The sequence below is a fragment of the Malurus melanocephalus genome, unplaced genomic scaffold (assembly GCF_030028575.1).
Source record: "Malurus melanocephalus ecotype Western Australia unplaced genomic scaffold, MMel_1.1 scaffold_7, whole genome shotgun sequence".
Taxonomy (NCBI): Eukaryota; Metazoa; Chordata; class Aves; order Passeriformes; family Maluridae; genus Malurus; species Malurus melanocephalus.
The window spans coordinates 2402024-2420813 of NW_026623239.1; the positions used below are offsets into that span (position 1 = coordinate 2402024).

The following is an 18790-nucleotide window of genomic DNA, read 5'->3' on the forward strand; positions in this document are numbered from 1 at the left end:
GAAAGGGAGTTAGGAAGATTATTTCAATAATGTATTATTTCCCAGAAAAGGAATTTTGAGATTAAAATTATTTTTAGTGCATCACTTTTGTCTATTAATCTTTATACCGAACAAAGCTCAGGTAAGGGTGAGTGACTGATCTATTGATTCAAAGTTCAGCAATGGATGAAACATTTATGATATCACAGCACAATAAATTATTAATCTTTTTGAACTATTTATAAGGTATCCTTAATATACTAAAGGATACCTTGTCTCAGGGGGAGCTTCACAAARGCATTTCCCAAACAATCTTTCAGGCATCCTCTGAACAGTGGAAAAGAAATCTGACCTATCTTGTACCAGACCATTTGACCGAGGCTGGAACAAGATGAAACTTTAGTCTAAAGWATTTTCTTACTTTTAAAACATGTCAGGTGACTAAATTTAACCACTTGTGGCATCAAACCATAGACATGCAAAGATGTCTTTGCTTCCAATTCATCTCTCCTCACCATGAGGGGCACCTGAGTGAAAAAGCTGTGTTAGAAGTTCTACAGTATGGTATAGATTATGATTTACAATACAGAGGAATGTATTACAGATTATCTGTGGTATAAATACTAYATGAGCAGTGGTGTACCAAAGATATTGTTTATAAACTTGCTGGACTCCATAGGAACCAATCTTATTTTACMGAAAAGATTGTAAACGTCTGAAACTTCACTAGAGTGAAGACTGAATTTGAAGGAATTWAGGGAAGAGTCAATGAGAGGAAAGAGCAATAGGACTGTCAGCACATGGGAGGCAGAAGAAGGGGAACATCCAAGGTTCATCTGGAAAAGCAGATCCACTGCACACATTGCTTCCTTGCAGCAGGAGTCAAGGGGAAAAAGTATTGTAGACAAGAAACCAGGAGCTGGGATAACTGCAGTGAGATGGAAAACCCATCTTCCCCAAATCTGTCCCCATTGCCAAGAAAAAGGCAGGCTGAAAAGTGCTTATTTGATTTGAATAGGCACTTCATAAGTGGATCAGAAGCCAGGGGTTAGTAAATTACAAAAAATAGCTAATGAGCAGAGAGTGCCCCATTGCTGCTAKTCTGGCTTCTGGTCCTTGCCAACAGCCAGGTTCTTGCCTGCAGACGGGTCCTGTAGGTGGTTCTGGTGGGCTGCTCCTTCGGCTTCCCTGCATAGTGGGTCCTGTAGGCAGGTCCTTCTGCCTGCCTGCACTCGGGCTCCTGCGGGCAGCTCCTGCTGTTGGCCTGTGGGAAACAGTCTGCGTTTTTTTGTTTTTGTTTTTGTTTTTGTTTTTGAACTTAACCAGACAAATCCTTTCCAGGCCTCTATTGTGACCAGCTGGGGCTGATTTTTAAGCCTTTCAAAGACACCACAGTCAAACTCAAACAAAGGCAAACCAAACTTAACTAAAGCAGATGTGATAGCCTGTATGTAATTGCCCAAACTAAGGAGAGAACAAGAGACTGGAGGTAGACAGCCTGTGTAATTTTCAGAGCTTTACCTGTCTGATGCTTTGTGGTGCAAATTATTCCTCTGAGGCTATGTTACTAATAGCCTCAAGTCTCTCCTTGAGCTGTAGAAATGGAGCTGTCTGGCTGCTTGACAAYGTCTTCAGTGGATTAAAAACTGGATGTGTGTTTGTGTGAAAGGCAATGACCACAAACTCAAGAAGACTTTTAGAATAAGTTTTCGTAGTTTTTCTGGCCAGTTTGCAAATGTGCTTGCCCTCCAGTGAAGTCAACTAAAAGAAAAAAAAAAGCCCTCTCTGGCTTCCACGAATCTTTGGTTGGAGCCCTTGTCCACCAGAGAGGACACCTTATCATAACKGAGGGCTTCTGAAATCTCATTCACTTAGCTCAGAAAATGTGGCATCAAACTGAGTCAAAGCATGAGAATATTACAGCACAGCCTCACCATGCAGTGCTGCAGTGTGGACACAAAATGACGGCAACTTGTGTGGTCAGAGTCCCGTGGAGGAGACGGGAGTGTAAGGCGTGGTATCCTATCATGTGCTAAATTTAGCCATCAGATGGTCTGCAATGCCTACAGAGGTAAGAATAACAAATTGACAACACTGAGGCTGATGATTTATTGTGAGCACTTACAGTGAGTTCCATGTCTTCCTCATCTTTTTCTTTCACTGGCTTCTCTGGCTCCTCTGGATCTTTTTCTTGAAGATGGATCTCGTTGGCCTGTGTCATGTAGGGCATATCATCTTTGTTCTTGAACTCCAAGCTGAGGATTGAAGGAGGAAGTAGAATTCCTAGAATTACCTAAAGCAATAATAATGATAACAATAATCATCACAGAAAACAGATGATGGTCATAATGGTTACTTAGCATCAAATGGAACAATTCCCTCAGGATATTTAGGAAAAGAAAGATACGTGTGCRTGTGAGTTTCTATGACAATAAAGTATTTGTCATTTGGGGTAATGTTACCAGAGAACTGAAACAAAGCATGTGACTTCTGTTAGTGCTGCYGTGAATGCTCTTGAATGTTTTATCTGCTTGTGCGTCATCAGACACATATTGCTACATTCTACAATATATTTACAAAATATTATATAAGGTCAAGAGTAGGTGGGACCAYGTGGATATTCAGACCTGGAAAATTTCTGCATTTTACATAATACAAAATCTCAGAGTAAATGATACACAGAGAGTATTTGTTTCTACAGAGAGGGTTAATAGGTCTGAAGCTCTGTGTGTCCATGCACACTGTACTCAAAGCACACCTGTGTGTGGAGATAAGGCAAAGCCAGCAAAAGCAAATGCTGATGTGCACAGATACACAGTCCCCTTAGATTTTGCTTCAGTAATCAGGCAGCTGTGTAATGGTCACGTTAATGCCAGTTTTTTCTTTTCTTCCTCCCCTCCCTTATGCGGGACTATAAAAATCTCTAAGATTACCTTGTTTGGATATATAAGTAATGAACAATGCTTGGGGTTAAAACATTAGTTTTAACTACAGAATACGTATAATAATACAAAGCAACAACTGTATTCACAAGCATAATAACTTCTCCTGGTTATGCTACAATTTCATGGAGAATGATTTTCTTATAAAATCTTTCCCTAATGACAATGATAACWGACAGTTAACTTCCTGGCAGGTTAGGGAGGGTGACTGCTTGTGCTCATCACATCAGCAGACAGCCTGAGTGCTGCTGAAACCATTCAAAGTACACAATTAGGAGTAGTTGGTGTATGGGAATGCCGTGCCCAGCCTCGGAAAAGCTTCCTGCGCTGCTCCTGGGCTCACAAAAGGATGAGTCCAGGGAGAGGGGGTTACAGACAGACATGGCTTCACAGAAAAGCTGTTTTTTGAGAACAGCCAGAATTAAAAGTTGCCCTTAGCCCTTCCACTGGTCCTATACATCCCCAGCAACAATCTAAAGAATTATATTCAGTCTTCCTACCATTTGTCAGTTTCAAAGGGAGAAAACTGTTCTTGGGAAATAACCCATGACTCATGCTTGCAAATTTATTTCTTTGTCATGGTCTCTTTTGCTCATGCAGCTTGTAGCCTGCTTTCGCTTTAAACAAGTCCTGCTAATGAGCTTCAGTGAAATAAAACACACTGGACACTGAGTAAAGAATCATTTGCCCTTGCTGTTGTTACAAGAAGCTGAAAGGAAAGAGAGCCCGTTACCTTCAGTTATGCATTATGAAATATAGATCTATTTTAAGGCTTAAGAAATATATGCCAAAAAGTGGAATGCATGTAGTAAGAAATCAGTTGCTGCCCTGCTCTCCATGTACCTAGGCTGAGTACCTGTAAAGCCAAGAAATGAACAAAGCAGCTGTCCCTCTGAAGGATAATGAGCTCAGGAAACAGGYAGCAGAAATGTCTCCAAATGTGAGACTGTTTTCTGTAGCAGATCAACACGTATGCACAGGTCCTGCATAGCCATGCTATCAGCCACTTGTTCCCATTCATCACTGCCACTGGGTAAGAACCAGTCTGACAGCAATGCATGTACTCCTAAGCATTCCTGCCATTACTAAAAATCTTTTCACATGGCAAAACAGCTGAGCAGTTTCCACTTTTCACAGACACAATTAGTGCAGCAGAGAGAATCCCTTCACTGAAAATATTTCTCAGTGATTGGGAGGAAGAGGCAATTCCTGGGTATGTTTTGACTGGTRAGTACTTTGGTGAATGTGAAACATGCCATGGACTCTAAGTAATCTCTCAGAATTCACTTTGCACGGTTAGCAGTTTTGTCAACTGTGAAAGTAAAGCTTAAACTGCTTTGAAAACTGAAATTGTCCTTTAGACCCTCTAAAGCAGTCCCTTCAGATGWCATCAGGAAGATTTGCAAACGTTTTCAAGGAAATTTGTGCTGCTTGATTGGCCTGTTCTGAGGAAGGCTGTCAGATCAGCACCTTTCACTAATGATTACTTCACTTACACTTCCTTTTCCTTTATTTATCTCTGAAACTCTTGGCTAATTCCTCAAGTATATGGGCAGGGTGACACACTAACCTCTTGGCTCAATTCTTATTCTGATAACTGACGCCAGAGGGACGCCTTTAAGAAAGGGAATGAAAGAAACTAAGTTGTGTGCTTTGAACTTARGCTTCTGATAAGCCCCTGCTGTGCTGAAAAACGGAACACAGGAAAGAATATGCTCTGCTTAATGTCACTGCAAATAAGCATCTGAAATGTSGTTAATTTAGACAGTTATTACTGATTCGTTGTGAATTCTGTCACCATCTATTAGAACTTCTCTGAATGTTAATTTTATTTTAAAACAGGGATGACCTTTAGGCCAGAATTTTTTCTCATCCGGAGACGACCCATCCACATGTCCGTGAGCAGCATTTGGCTGCAAGTGTGAGCGATGAAGTCCCTGTGCTTGGCTGCCACTGCAAGCTGCAGGCAGGTGGCGTTGCTCCAGTTCTTCAGCTCGTAGGTCAGCAGTTTCATGGCCAGTTGCTCGTCCTGCTTGTACGACTGGTCCAGCAGCTCGACCGCCAGCTGGCCGAAGTCCCTGAAACAGAGCGACATCCGTTCATTGCCTCAGCACACGCAGCCTTGTGCACAAAACACCTCTCTGCGACTCAGCCCCTGCAAGAGGCACAACACCTTCCACCGTGCAAAGCGTGATGCTGACTGTACACACGGAAACCCACATTTTCAAATGTGAGTGGCTAATGTTAGGCAGATGAATAAGTGCCCCAACTTAGCAGTGATGAGCACCCACACCTACCAGCTGTCTGCTCCCACCTCCCTGCCCACCACCCTGACATTTTCTAGCTGAAATCCTCCRGTTAATCTGCAGCTTGAAGGACTGCCTCTGTGCTGTTTGCCCATGGCTTTGTGGTCAAGTCTWCTGGAAGAAGGAGTGACCAATAACCTTTACAAAATCCTAAATTTCTGAAATTTTAACATTGGGAAAGATTCTCATGGAATCTAGTATCTTGTCTGCTCACCTAAACATGACCTCTTGGTTAATTAACAATTCTGCCTGAATAGTATGCTCATCAAGATTTCAATAACTGTTCTGCTTGGTATGTATAGGGTGTCCTGAAAAAGCACAGAGAAATGTTGCAGTCTGACACTGGAGGCCTCAGGGAGAACACATAAACAATATAGATATTTCACTGCCTTCRTGACATCTTCTCATTTCAAAAGCTATATTGCTAGAGACCTTGCTGCTCTGGCAGACTCATTGTTTAAAGGCCATTTAGATTTTCTCTAAAGGGACTGCATCTCCCCTACAAGTTAAAAATGAAAGCAAGGTACAGATAAGAAAATTTTAGGCAGGTTCAGCAGCCTCTCTTCCCTTTGCCCCCCACCCCCAAGAAGGTGCACATGAACGGAAATTCACCTGGAATTGTGGTTCAGCTCTTGGGATATGTCATCCACCATGTCATTTTCTGATGCTTCGTGGGCCATGGCCTTGCAGAGTTTGCAGGCCACCAGAGCTTTAGCCATCGCCTCTTCCCCATGCTGCCAAAAGAAGAGGGCCATCTTCTGACGTTTCATCAGCACAGCCCACACCATCAGCTCGTGGAACGGGAAGGGAAAGTGATTGATCTCCGGGTCATCCATATCAATATCAACTTCTTCTTCCTTCTTCTTTGTTGGTTTTCTCCCTCGACGCAAAGGGACATCATCCTGTGGGAATTATAGAGAATTTTTTTCATCAGTGAAGGAACTGAATCAATTTGCACAATTCATTGAAATCAGTACCTAAGGTGTCAAAGACATTTTCTGCTGGCAAGCCCCTTCCTCTTTTTGGATAAAATATTTAACATAGGTAAACGATAAAAAAGGTATTGATGCATGCACTATAATTAAGAAGCCATTAAACAGGGAAACAGAACYTTGGATTGTCACTCTGAATTGCTCCTTCTCCCTGATAACACAGAGTACAATCACACAGCACCCAGAACCATTTTGGAAAAGCCATCATTAAAATAAAGCTAAGAGGAGACTGCAAATATAACATCTGCTGTAATGCATCTGCCTCTTCCCACCTCCAGAAAATAAATATCCAGGGAATGTTCTGACCTGCTGAAAACTACCTCTATGCTTATTCCTGTGTTATCTCCCTTTATCTCCTTACGAAGGTAGAAATCTCCCTTCTTTGCYCCTATTATGCATGTTTATTCCTTCTTTCTCCAACCCTTTGTTGTTTCTATTGACTTTAGTTTCTTTCCMATTTTAGCCTTTTGCTTTTATCAGACAAGCTGACTTATTCTCTCTTGTGTCTGTGGACAGCAAAATGAAAGTTGTTGTATGAAATAAACAAACATGAAAATCCTACTACCCCCTGGAAGCACTGGGATAGCCAAAAGTGCCAATATAACTTTGGCCTATAAAAAGGTTTCTGCATTCTCTGCAACTGTTTAATTTCTCTGAACATGTTTTGATGTCAGATACCTGACTGAAATTCAGATACCTGGCTAAATTCTTCTTGCCCTGACAGACTGAAATGAAAAAAAAAAAAGATACATAGGTGGGGCAGGGCCCTCCTTTTCTTTATCTGTCTCCTGGACTTTTATTGAAAAATGTTACTTAATCTGACTCRTGCATAAACAAGTTATCAGAGTGAAAAACACAATTCATGCCTACATTACAGTGAATTTAAACATTATCTGAATACAGTTTATATTTGTCAAAGAAGGAAAAACATGAAGATTTGTCACAAGTTGCCTACCTCCATTCCCAACAACTTCAGGGCTTTTGGCTGTAGAAGAAAAGTCAGAAAAATATTATTTCTTACAGAATAGTGATAAAAACTACAGCTATTTGTGTATACATATTGATCTACATACATGTGCACATAAAGTGATATAGAATGTAGAATATCATATACATAATATACTAGATATATATGAAATGCAATATAATATACTAGATAAATATGTAATGCAATATAATGAAATGTTATATATAAATATATATATGTACAAAAATCAAATAATTACATATATGTAGTTATTTCAAACTTGAGTTTGACACTATTTCCACCAAAACCACAACAGAAGACATACATTTGGATTCAGGTACAAATAACATATGTTTAGGGTCTGKTCTAGCAGGAAAATGGTAGGGACCACTGCTAAGGCATGAAAGGATTTCTCTGAGCACATCAGTGTCTTGGCTGTTGCTCTGGGACACTTTTATTGACTGTTGTGGGTCTGCCCTGTGTGTTGGCTCAGCATTGGTGAAATCACTACTCAAATGCTTTTCTCAGTGGAGTGACTATGGGAAGGAAGCTCTCCSAGCAGCTACAATCATTGCCTTTCAAATGTGAAGAATGAAATCATAAGGAAACAAACAGATCCATTTCAGGTAGTTGCAACAATTTCACAAAGCTCCTGCTATTTATGGCCACTTACCACTACATTTAACACTGTGTATTGCTAAAATCTGAAATGTGAGGCAAAAATAGACAAAGAAGGAACTACAAATCTTACTGGGGGGAGCTGAAAAGATTTCATTTCATGCTGGATTGGGTCAGTGGCAACATGGACAACAATAAACAGCTTTCATGTTTTAGAATGACCTTACTTTGYGTTCACAGAGTTATAATTTATCAAATATAGAATCTATAAAAATACTGAACTGTGGTTTTGCCATGAGCCAGTAAGCTGCTGGAGCCACATCCAACAAAGAAAACAAGTTTTRAGTTATGGGTTTCTTTGCCCTGAGACCTTCAGATCTCAATCAGGAGATAAACCATGAGACAGGAAATGCATCTAACAATGCACAGGTTTTCCAGGTCTAACTCAGGAGTAATAATTACAGTATTACTTGTGCAGGTCAAAAGGCCTGCCTTTTAAAAGCTGTGAATACTCATAATTACAGATTTTAGAGTCAGAGAAGACAGTTTTATGAGGAGACTGTTTTATGTGTTGGTTTCAGCAGGACTACAGAATGGACTAATTTTTTTTCATTAAATTAATAAAAACCACAGCTTCTATCGGATTCTGGCCTGTGAAACATTAGGTGAGAAAACTGCGAAGTACATAATGGAAATGACTGAATAGCGTGTGCATTGGACCCCACCAGTCTGGAAGYTGTGGTGATCCCTGCCTGTGGGCACAGCCAAGGAGGTGGCAATTAACTGGATTCTTACCCTCTTGGGCCCGAACAAATTGTGGTACAATGTTCTGAACCGCTTCCGGGTGTAATTGCAGCGATATGCTCCTCCCATCAGGTACTCTATCACCAAACCAATATCAATCAGACTTATCCGATAATCAGGAGGTAAGTTTCCCTGCAATGAAAATAAGGGTGGTGGGAGAAGAAATACCTATTACTGACATTGCTAAAGGTACTTTATAATGATGTTAGAATAAAACAAATTAAATAGGTAAAAGCAGGAATGTATTATTATGCTGGTTAATTAATTCACCTTAAAATAGATCCAACCGAAACCTGGATATTCTCGCTTGGAAAGAAGACATAAGTTAAATAAGAAGGTGAAGAACTTGTTGGAAGTAACAGAAGATAACGTCAGTACACAGTACTCATATTCTTCAGCTGGGGAAACAAGGAACATGACTGCAGAAACAAAAGCATGAGGATTGACACACTTGAAAAGTCAGGCACAGCTGCTGGACACTAGTTTTGCAACACAGCACCTTTTCTGCACCCATTGTCACCCACAACTCATCCTGGCATCTCATGTCTCTGCTGGCACCTCTCTGGACTGCCAGGTCATAGTGAAGTGACATCATGCAAAATTGTTTGTTCTCATGGAACCAGCCCCTGCATGTGACCTTCCCATCCTGCATTTCATTCCCATTTTACATGGAAGGAAAGGGAAAGAGGCAAGAGTGGTGTTACAGCTCCAGAGGACTCACACAAGCTGTTGCTGTGAGTTGCTASGGGCAAGGACAGTCTATCAGCATTCAGTCTTGGAGTTATGTTCAAAGCATACACACCCTTGCTCAAGCTTCACATCAAGAACGAGAAAAGCATCTGTATGTATGGAAGTTGTAATAAACAAAATACCTGTGGTTAATTATTTTGGGGTTTGTATAKGAAGAAGACTGCAAGCCTAGCAATTTTTCTAAATATTTCCTACTTGAGTCCCCGACATATTTTACTAAAAGCCCCTTTAAACATATAATCTAGCTACGTAATTTCTAGCAGAGCCATGGAGATTGTCTCACAAGAGATGAACTGAATTTGTGCCAAGGGTCATTAGCAGGATCCTGGAAAACATGCCTACATACTTGTCCTTCTTTTTTTTTTTCCTTTCTTATCCTCAGTTAGGTATTATATATATACATGTATGATGTCTTCAGCATGTACCTTTTAATTTGAAAGGAAAAAGAATGACAAATATGTCCACATCTTATCCTCTGTATGTGAGATCCCTTGCACACWGTCTTCCTGCTCTTCACTGTTAAGTCTGAAAATAGCATTGCTAAGGTTATGAGTTCTCCAGTATTTCTGGTTCGCAAAAMTAGGAATAAAGATTTCAGTAACAGCTTGTCTCCTGCTGCAGATGAGAGTTAAGGGGGGTGTTTTTATTCTCCAGCTGCAGCAAGCCCAGTGGGACATCTCCCAGGCTGGAACAATTTCAGGCTGGGCTGCACTCACAGATGCACTGGTCAAGTCTCTTGGGGTCTCTGGCAACAGAGGAACAAAACCCCAGCGTGGGCACACCTGCTCTCCTATTCCCTCCAGTGGAACTCCACTAGGAAAACTCTGATCCCTTTACAGGAGAAAAGGACTAACGGGAAGGGAATGAATCCAAATGAAAGTTTGCTTCCTTCTCTAACTCACTGCTTCTGAGTTGATTGGATTGACAGCTCAGGTTTCAGTAAGCATTCCCTACCAGAAAAGAAGGCATGATTCAGCAAATTGYGAATAGATCACCTGGCTCTAGAGACCTCACTAAGAAACCCTTCATATTTACAGAACCCTCTCTCTTCCATATGTTACTGTGCAAAAGATGTAACTACAAAATAAAGGTAGAAAGAGTCAAATTATCCTTCCATGTACTGCGACTGGTAGCTTGAAAAAAGGCTAATAAAAATTAAAATCTAATAAAAATTATCTTGTACAGTGAACATTGCARAAGGATTAGAAAAACTGTTAGCTTCAAAATTTTTCAGTGCACAGTAATAAAATAATCTAATTTTCTATAATGATATACAGCACAGATTACAGTGAGCCTGTAGCTCTTTTTATGTGATCMTTAGAAGAAGGTTAGTAATTCACACGGACTGATTTTACGGTCTGTCATGTCTTGCTGGAAATATCTGCATGTCTGGAGATATCTGTCTGGCTTCTCTGGAGATGTGCTTATTAGATTAGAGCAGAGAAACACTAATGGAGGGCAGATGGCAACTGGTTCCACAGAACAGARAAAACGGATACAAAGATCCTCCTTCCTTTTCTGCCCTGCTACCAGGGGCATGGTGAAAAGGCAGAGCAGGGAGAGAGGGAGGTGGTGCTCTGGTGTACCACGCCTAGCAATCCGCTGGCATTCAAAGGGATAGAAAATCAAGCTAATTCAGCGGAAAAAAGGAGCTGCCAACCACTTTTAAGTAATGTCCCCTAGCATATCCTTTTGCAACATTTCTAATCTTGTCTAATTTGATGGGTGGGGGAATTACTAAGGTTTGCAGGAATGTGTATTAGCTTAGATCATTTGGACACGGTAATATTTACGCTAAACAGTTTAAAGAAAAATAACATCTAAAAATTAAATTAAAAAATTAATTTCTGCCAGGTTTTTTTGTTTGGTTTCCCCCRCAAAATGTTCTTCTCCCTCCAGAATGTGTAAAATGCTAGTTCTACTAGAACAAAGAAGAAAGCATTATCAGAACTGGGAGTTGCAGCTCCAAGGCAGGATTGCAGTTCAGACTCCTTCTACCTTAATGTCTTCACTCAAACTGAATGCTTTAATATTATTAAGGGGCAAAAAATGTTTGAGCAGTTAAGAAAGAACAGCAGGCATCAGAGTGCTACATATATTACAACATGGGAATTTCTTGATATAGTTCTGATTTCTAAATTTTCATAAAAGATTTAGATTAAAAAATTCCAGTAGAGTAACTTTGATAAAAAGTGCATCTAAACCTTCCAGATAATACTGAAACACCTCACTAAAGAAGAGTCCCAAATCCACAGCAAAAATACCTATTTCACAAACACTCACTTTTCCAAAGTGAGAAGCCCTAGTAAAGGAAACTGGTGAGAGGATTTACACTTGTGCCAAAGCATTTGGTRTATCAGCAGACAGCTTGAACTGCTCTCGTACTGCTAATTGCCAAGAACGCTTGGCAATGAAGCACAGTGGTGCAAGTGGGACAGAACAGCCCCAAGAACAGCAACAATTTGGATGAGCTAATTTTAGTGTAGTCTAGGGGGGTCAGGAATGATGGAGGAGAAAGTTTGATTTTGAGGTAAGATAGGTGTACGAGCTGATAATCAACTAATCGTTTAAAGTTGGGACCATCTCTTCAGTGTTAATGCACTAATCTTCTSTTGGAGAAACTTCAGGTTTAAACTATCTAATCAGCTGGAGTACTTTTTTCACTTCAAGTGCATTTTTGTCACCACATATCAAGCCTCTGAGTGCGCATGCTGAGGAGAAAGTGACACTGTCAAAATTCTGTATATTGCTAGTTTGTTCTCTGAAAGTGCAGATATAKTGGCAATCAAAAAAACCCCAACTTTGAAAATGTAAACAAAGTGGAAATGAGATATACTAATCATACACAATTTTTYGATAAAAGAAAAAAAAATACATCTGTTAATTTCTGCTAATCTTCATCAGCTGGTTAAGGCAGGGAAGGATTTTAATTTTATTTTTTTAATTTGTAGAGGGTAACCTCCACTTGCAGACAGGGTTTTCAGCACACAACTGCCTGATCCTTTTGGCTTGGCCTGGGTACAGCAGTTTGTATGGTCTGTGGAAGGAAGCAAAACTTATATGCTCAGTTCTGCACCCTTGACAGGAGAYGTCAAAATGGCTATGAGGCAAAAAATCCAGGCAGGTTGGAATTGAGTTACGGAATTGAGAGGACTGAAAGGTGATATGAGGCAGAGACATTATCACATAATTTGTCTTGTTAATAAAAGCAAAATTTATGCACATTTCAATTACTATAAATCCTTTAAGCTTGTGTCTCCAGGCCTTTACAATATGCTGCCTAGGCTATCAGTCTTCACAGCAGTATTTGGAAATCCAAAGGGAAAATACATTGTTGTATTATATGTTTGTGTGCATGTGTGTGTGTGTGTGTGTGCCCATGTGCGTCTATAGGATGCCACGAGCAGTACTTGATAAATATAACTTCTGTTTTTCTTATTATTTGCTTTATTAAGCAGGTGAGATTGTCTTTCAAACAAAATAAAAGACAACAATATAAAACAAAACAAAGAAAATACCCTCCTAACGACTTATACAGCTATATAGTACACTAGTAGTAAATTGCTGCTTCTATGATTTTTGAACATCCATTTTCTRTCTGAGAATCCACAATGATTCAGATACAAATACTTTTTTAGCATACACCCTTTTAAAAAGTGCAGGTTTAAAACTGAGATGTATGCATAAAAGCACAGTGTATTTCACAGAGTTTAGGTGTGATCCCAAGATGACGTATTACATACTTTTGTATTTATATTACGTGATGCTGCAAATAAATCCAAGAGATTAGGTATGTGGCACCAAAATATACAAAACCTGAAAAACTAGCATCAGTAGCGTGGTCTGTCTCTCACGCATGCTGTGTCAAATGGTGATGTATCCATTAAGAAGTTATATCCAAGGAGGTGTTTTCATTTAAACTGTTGTCAGATCTGCTGACTGATTTATGGCTCGGTTGACTGGTAAGACACCTGCTCAACTGGCACGGCTGCKGTGAGCTGTCACTTGTCCCTGTGAACAATGGTTGCTCCTCATCACTGGCAAAATGAGAAATACAGCCCCAGAGGTGCAGTTCTTTTTGTGAAGGTGCTAATGAGCTGCACCAGGCTGTTTGTTTTTAAAGCCTTCAGCTATGTTCATAAGACTAATTCAATGTAGTTGGAATTACTGAAGATTTCAGATATGGACACAGGAAAGAAAGATAAATTTATGGAAATGTAACCATCACCTAATCTTTAGCAGTCACTGTGGARAAATAATGTTGTAAAATATAGTGTAAGTTTATTTAATGTCTATCAGTATACGGCTGTGAGTACTGATCACCTTTGCCTACTTTGATGCTTTTTTAAAAAAGCATTTATTTAAAAATACATATTTGGTTAGAGGCTCAGAAAAAAAAAAGAGATTGATATTATTTAGTTATTCCACATACAATTTGCTATGCCTTTGCAGAAGGCCTTCGAAAGGTGATTCTRGGGGAGAGAAGAAGTTTGGAGAGGTGTATATTTTAAAGCAGAAGACAGATGATGCTTCTTTCAATTTCTTATAGGCACATGAATAACCATGTATTTAGTAAAAAAAAAAACTGGAAACCTGGGCTTCAAGAGCAGTATCCATTCTAAATACATTCTAGCTTTGCTCTGTCCAAGAGGATTTGTGCATTGTTTCTTTTGCAGATATTTCACACTTTTCAATGGTCACTGAATGCACTACATATAATTGTACAATGATGATGCTGTTTAGCACACTAAAGAATATCAAAAGAACACCAAAAGMACCTTTCTAAACGTATTACTGATCATTCTTTGGAGTTACTTACTAAAAAGATGCTACATGTTGCCACTCTCTTCCCTGAGCTGACTTCAGTTCTGCAGGAGAAACCACTAAAACCTGGGTTCTTAGAAAAAATGTCCTCTCCTTKTTCAATTTTCTATCTAGTCCCATGTCCCTTCTCAAGTATGCTAACCTTGAGGTCTGACTTACATAAGGAGCAAGGCTGTAATCTGCACATTTGGGAGAATATTCAAGCTGATGAGGTCAGTTGTAGACTCAATCTCCTTACTTGATCCACATATTTAGGGGATAAGGGATTTCTATTCATTGCAGCTGCCGTAACACTTTTAATCCTGAACAYGTTGGTAAAGGTATTTGGTATCTCCTTCCTGACACTATACTTTTCAGTGTTTCTGTCCTGCTYTTCTAATAGATTTTTTTAACTCAAGATGCTTGAAATTTACATAAGGGTCAGGGAAACTTGCACTATTCCTTTTTTTTTTTACATTTCTTTTGAGGCAAATGGCTGCAATGTACCACAAAATACAGAACGAGGAACTGTTTCAACAAACCAGACAAGCATAAGAGCTATTTTACAGGCTTGGAAGTAAACTAACAACACAGGAAGTAGCTTTGACAACAGCTGCAGGTATGGAAAAATACAAGTAACAGCATAAATCCACACAGTATGTAAGAACCTMCAATTATGGCAGCAGATGCACTATTACTCAAGCATCTAAAACCACAGAGAAAGCAAGCCAAATAACTTGCTAATTGTGCTTTATGTGCAAAAAGTTCATTTTGGAGCAGACAAACAGGACATTCTGTACTGGCAGGAAGGAGACGGCTCCGACTGAAAGCTCATGCAAACAGCGATTGTATCTAACTACAAAAGAAGCAACAGCGTTATTTTCAACCTACCGTCTATTGGACTCTTACCTTTTTGACGTCCCTGACTAGATGATGCAGAGTGTTGGATGGACCATGTCTCTGCAAAGGACAAAGGAGAAAGAACAAGATAATTTGCACAAAATAGAAATGTTGAGACAACCTTAGTAGTTTAGCAATCAGGAAGCTGAGAGCACTTCAGTTCTACAGTGTTATCATTAAAAACCCCCTCAAAATAATTACAGTAGCATTATTTCACCTGAATTCTCTTTTGTAGAAAACTCTTCCATAGGAAGACCCTACAGAACAGCTGTATTGGATGTAATACCAAGTTAGGCTCCTGACTGGGAAAAGCCAKGAGCACAGCACAACATGCACAGCCTCTGGGAAAGAGTGCATGGAAGGGAAGGAAAAGCAGYTGCTTTAGTTTCAGCCTTCCTGCACTCAGGACCTGCACTTCCACCGCTGGAGGCTCAGAGAGACTCTGAGCCTGGCATTGCATCGAGGCTGTCTCATCTGAAAGCTACTAACAACATGCACAGTCTGAATTTTTYCTTTTGACTCCAGCTGACATTAAAAAAATATTCTTTAGAAGAAGAATCCCACAATTTCAGTTTTTTATATATAAATATATACATACATACATATATGTATACATATTCATAAAAATTACTTACTTACTTGATTTCTGCGTTGTTTTTGACTATTGCTGATATTTTAAGAGACTTTATGAGAGGTCTTCTTGCTGATGATGGATAAGACCACTGCACAATGTTTCCCTATATGCATTGCTCTGCACTTGTCAGCACATAATTTTATGTAACCCTATCTCCGAGCACGATGAGACTTACCTGTGATTTTTCATATGCTGCTCCAGATTTTCCTACCCTGAGTGGTTCTAAATCACCTGCAGACATTACTGTCTCTTCTGTAGTTACCATTTTTCAGATCTGATATAAATATAACAGCAGCGGTCKCAGGACAGGATCTTCAATGACCCTGGCCATAATGCCCTTTCGTGGTGAAAACAGACACTGTATTCCTTCTCTCTGCTTTCCAACATTCAAGTAGTTTTTAAACCAAAAGTGACCCTAATTTTCTATGCCATGGCAGCCACATTTCTTTAAGAACCTTTGAAGTTTTAAAATACTGTCAAAACAAGTTTTACAAAAAAAGAAAAAAAAAAAAAAAAAAAAAAAAAAAAAAAAAAAAAAAAAGGGACCAAGGACAACATCCTTATTCTCCTGCATGACGATGGTTACCATTGCAGAAATGGTAACTGATTTCTAAGGCTTAACATTTTCCTGCAGAAGCTGGATAAACTCTTTGTTGACATAAAATTTATTCCCCTGTCTGTGAGTTTTATACTTTATTCTATTTTTACAAATTTGYCATGGCAGAAGTTAGATTCACTGGTTTGTAGCATCAGAGGTCACTCCCAGGTCTCACGCTGAAATAYGGTATTTTTTAAGTGGCTTTGTAAATTTTTTGGTGCTCCTATGGATGCATTTGGTCATATATTATAATTGGTAGTTAAAGCATTTCACAGCCTGTGTCTTTTGGAATTTGTGCATGAAAAATTCATGCTGATTCCTATAACTTGCAATAAATTTGTTCAAAAAGCCTTTTTTTTAGCTGTAGAACTGAAGACTTCCCTCAAACTTATTCCCTGTAAAAACTGGCTTTGGTACAAGAACTACAGTGATTTTCCCGGTTGCAAGAAAGCTCACAGGCATTCTGCTCTTAATACAGAGAAGGCAGTCGATAGGCAAAGTGTAAGCTGATCAAAGATCAGATGGGAATTTGTCTCTAGGGCGGCATGGATACCTGTTTCTCTATATTTTCTCTCCAAATTTAATGAATTCTTTTMGTATTTGATGTTTTTGCAAGACTGACTTCTGGTCACCACCAGTGTGAAACATCTCTGGGTAACAGCCAAATGCAGCAGCTTATGATGGCAAGGGCTTTGTAAAGTAGTGGCAGAAAAAAATGATTTTTGAAAAGAAATATGTCCATATCACAGCCTTTCTCCAGCACACAAAACTACGAATTCTAAGAACTAGACAGAGCTTCAAGATGTTTTTCCATAACACTTAAGAAGTTTGAATTTTCTGKTTTTTTCCTAAGTAGGTAATAATGATGTGATAGCTGGAGAGTGTTTTGSAATTGAAAATTCAGAAGCAAATTGAACGTGTACAGTTTTATATTCCTTTTCATGGCAAAGATTGAAAACTTGCAAACAGGTTTCTAAAAGTTTTTGGAACATCCAGAGGGGCCATAGGGAAGTCCTTCACTGTAACAGAGATGTTGCTTAAGAGTTGCAAGTTTYTTCTTTTCCTGACAGAAACCATACTGTCAGGAGTCATAGAGCACCATCACATGGGTCCTGACTTGCCTGTTACTGTCTTCCAGCCAGTGCCACCKGCCTGAACCCAAAATTTGTCATATCAGAATAACAATGACAAGCAATTAGCTAGTAGTGTGTGGGTTTAACTCATGTCTTACAAAATCCATACAGCAGATTATGTGGGCAAGACACAGCATGACACATTTTGTGAGAGACAAACAAGAGAGACAATGTGGACTAAGGAAAAATTTCTCCAGCAGGTGTTGACTGCCTCACACATCATTATCATGTCATTGCAATACAAATGGGAGCTCCAACAGTGAATAAAGAGACAGAAAATTTGCCTTAGGTTGGCCCTACCGTATTGTACAATTCCTCTAGCCGGGAGATGGTGAGAAAACGATGCATGCTTACTCCATTTTCTATGAGTAATTTCACAAAATCCACTCTGTCCAACACCAGGGCATCCAGCATTGCCTGCTCAAGGGAGCCCACCTGCAAAGCAAGTTGATTAATTGAAGCTGTCCCTGGGCATGGCGGGCTGCATCCAGGTGGTTCAGCCACTCTAGCACAGGCAGGGAACGTGGACAAAATTCTGAGGGTTGCTCTTTTATGCTTAAAATGGGACAATCACAGTTTTAAGCTAWAAGAGTTTTTCTGACTTAGGGCTGCATTTTGCAAATGACTATTAGGGTGCTTGGTTACATACTCTTGGAAAAACAAAGGACAAAAGGAACTTGAACCCAGAAAACTGGTGACCACCTGCCCACATTATTCACCATCTCATAATTATTGTTATTTCTTCTTTTCCAGTCAAGCATTTTATTTATATTGGACATATTATGTGGACAGAAACTCACTTTAATTCTGCCTTTACTAGAGTTTTCTTCTGTTTGTGGTGTGGAAACTGAGGGAGATTTAGACATCCAGGAAACTGAAATAGCTTTATAATTTCCATTTCTTTGAAGACACAAATGCAAGAGGTCTTCTTATACAAAATCTCTCCTTGTTATCTCCTATAGGTCAGGAGGAGTTAGAATGATGAGAAATTATCTCACCCTCCCAGCTTTCAGCTTGCAAAAGGATTGCAGTTTGCAGAATTYATGCAAATTTTGGCAATGATGTGGTGATGCTGAGGTAGCAGTAAGGACCATTTAGTGCCATTAAAATCCCTCCTATGTTTTGAGCTGTACTTATGCCCAGTATCAAAGACAAGATAAATAGTCCTGCTCACTCCATAACTGAAAAGGCAAGGATTTTTGAACTAAATTTTAGGGGCAGCAAGTTGCAGAAAGCTACATTAAAGCAAGGATATTTAAACAGAAGCATTTCCTATTGTTAGAATTTTTCCATGGGGAATTGTAAATGCTCCTGTAATGATAGCACATGAAATTTTAATGACAGCGATGAAATAAGTGTCACAG

The 18790-nt window shown here is 39.5% G+C and overlaps 1 protein-coding gene across 1 annotated transcript in view; it reads right to left on the bottom strand.

The window, feature by feature from the left end:
- The window catches only part of TRPM3 (transient receptor potential cation channel subfamily M member 3), a 252210-nt gene that overhangs the window by 41432 nt on the left and 191988 nt on the right, over positions 1–18790 (bottom strand). Inside the window, exons 11-17 of the mRNA XM_057372497.1 lie at positions 17727–17861; positions 15071–15121; positions 8600–8740; positions 7175–7204; positions 5840–6129; positions 4771–4999; positions 2105–2272 (exon numbers count right to left, since the gene is read on the bottom strand). Coding sequence (XP_057228480.1) covers positions 2105–2272; positions 4771–4999; positions 5840–6129; positions 7175–7204; positions 8600–8740; positions 15071–15121; positions 17727–17861 — 1044 coding nt within the window. The remainder of the gene's footprint in view (positions 1–2104; positions 2273–4770; positions 5000–5839; positions 6130–7174; positions 7205–8599; positions 8741–15070; positions 15122–17726; positions 17862–18790) is intronic.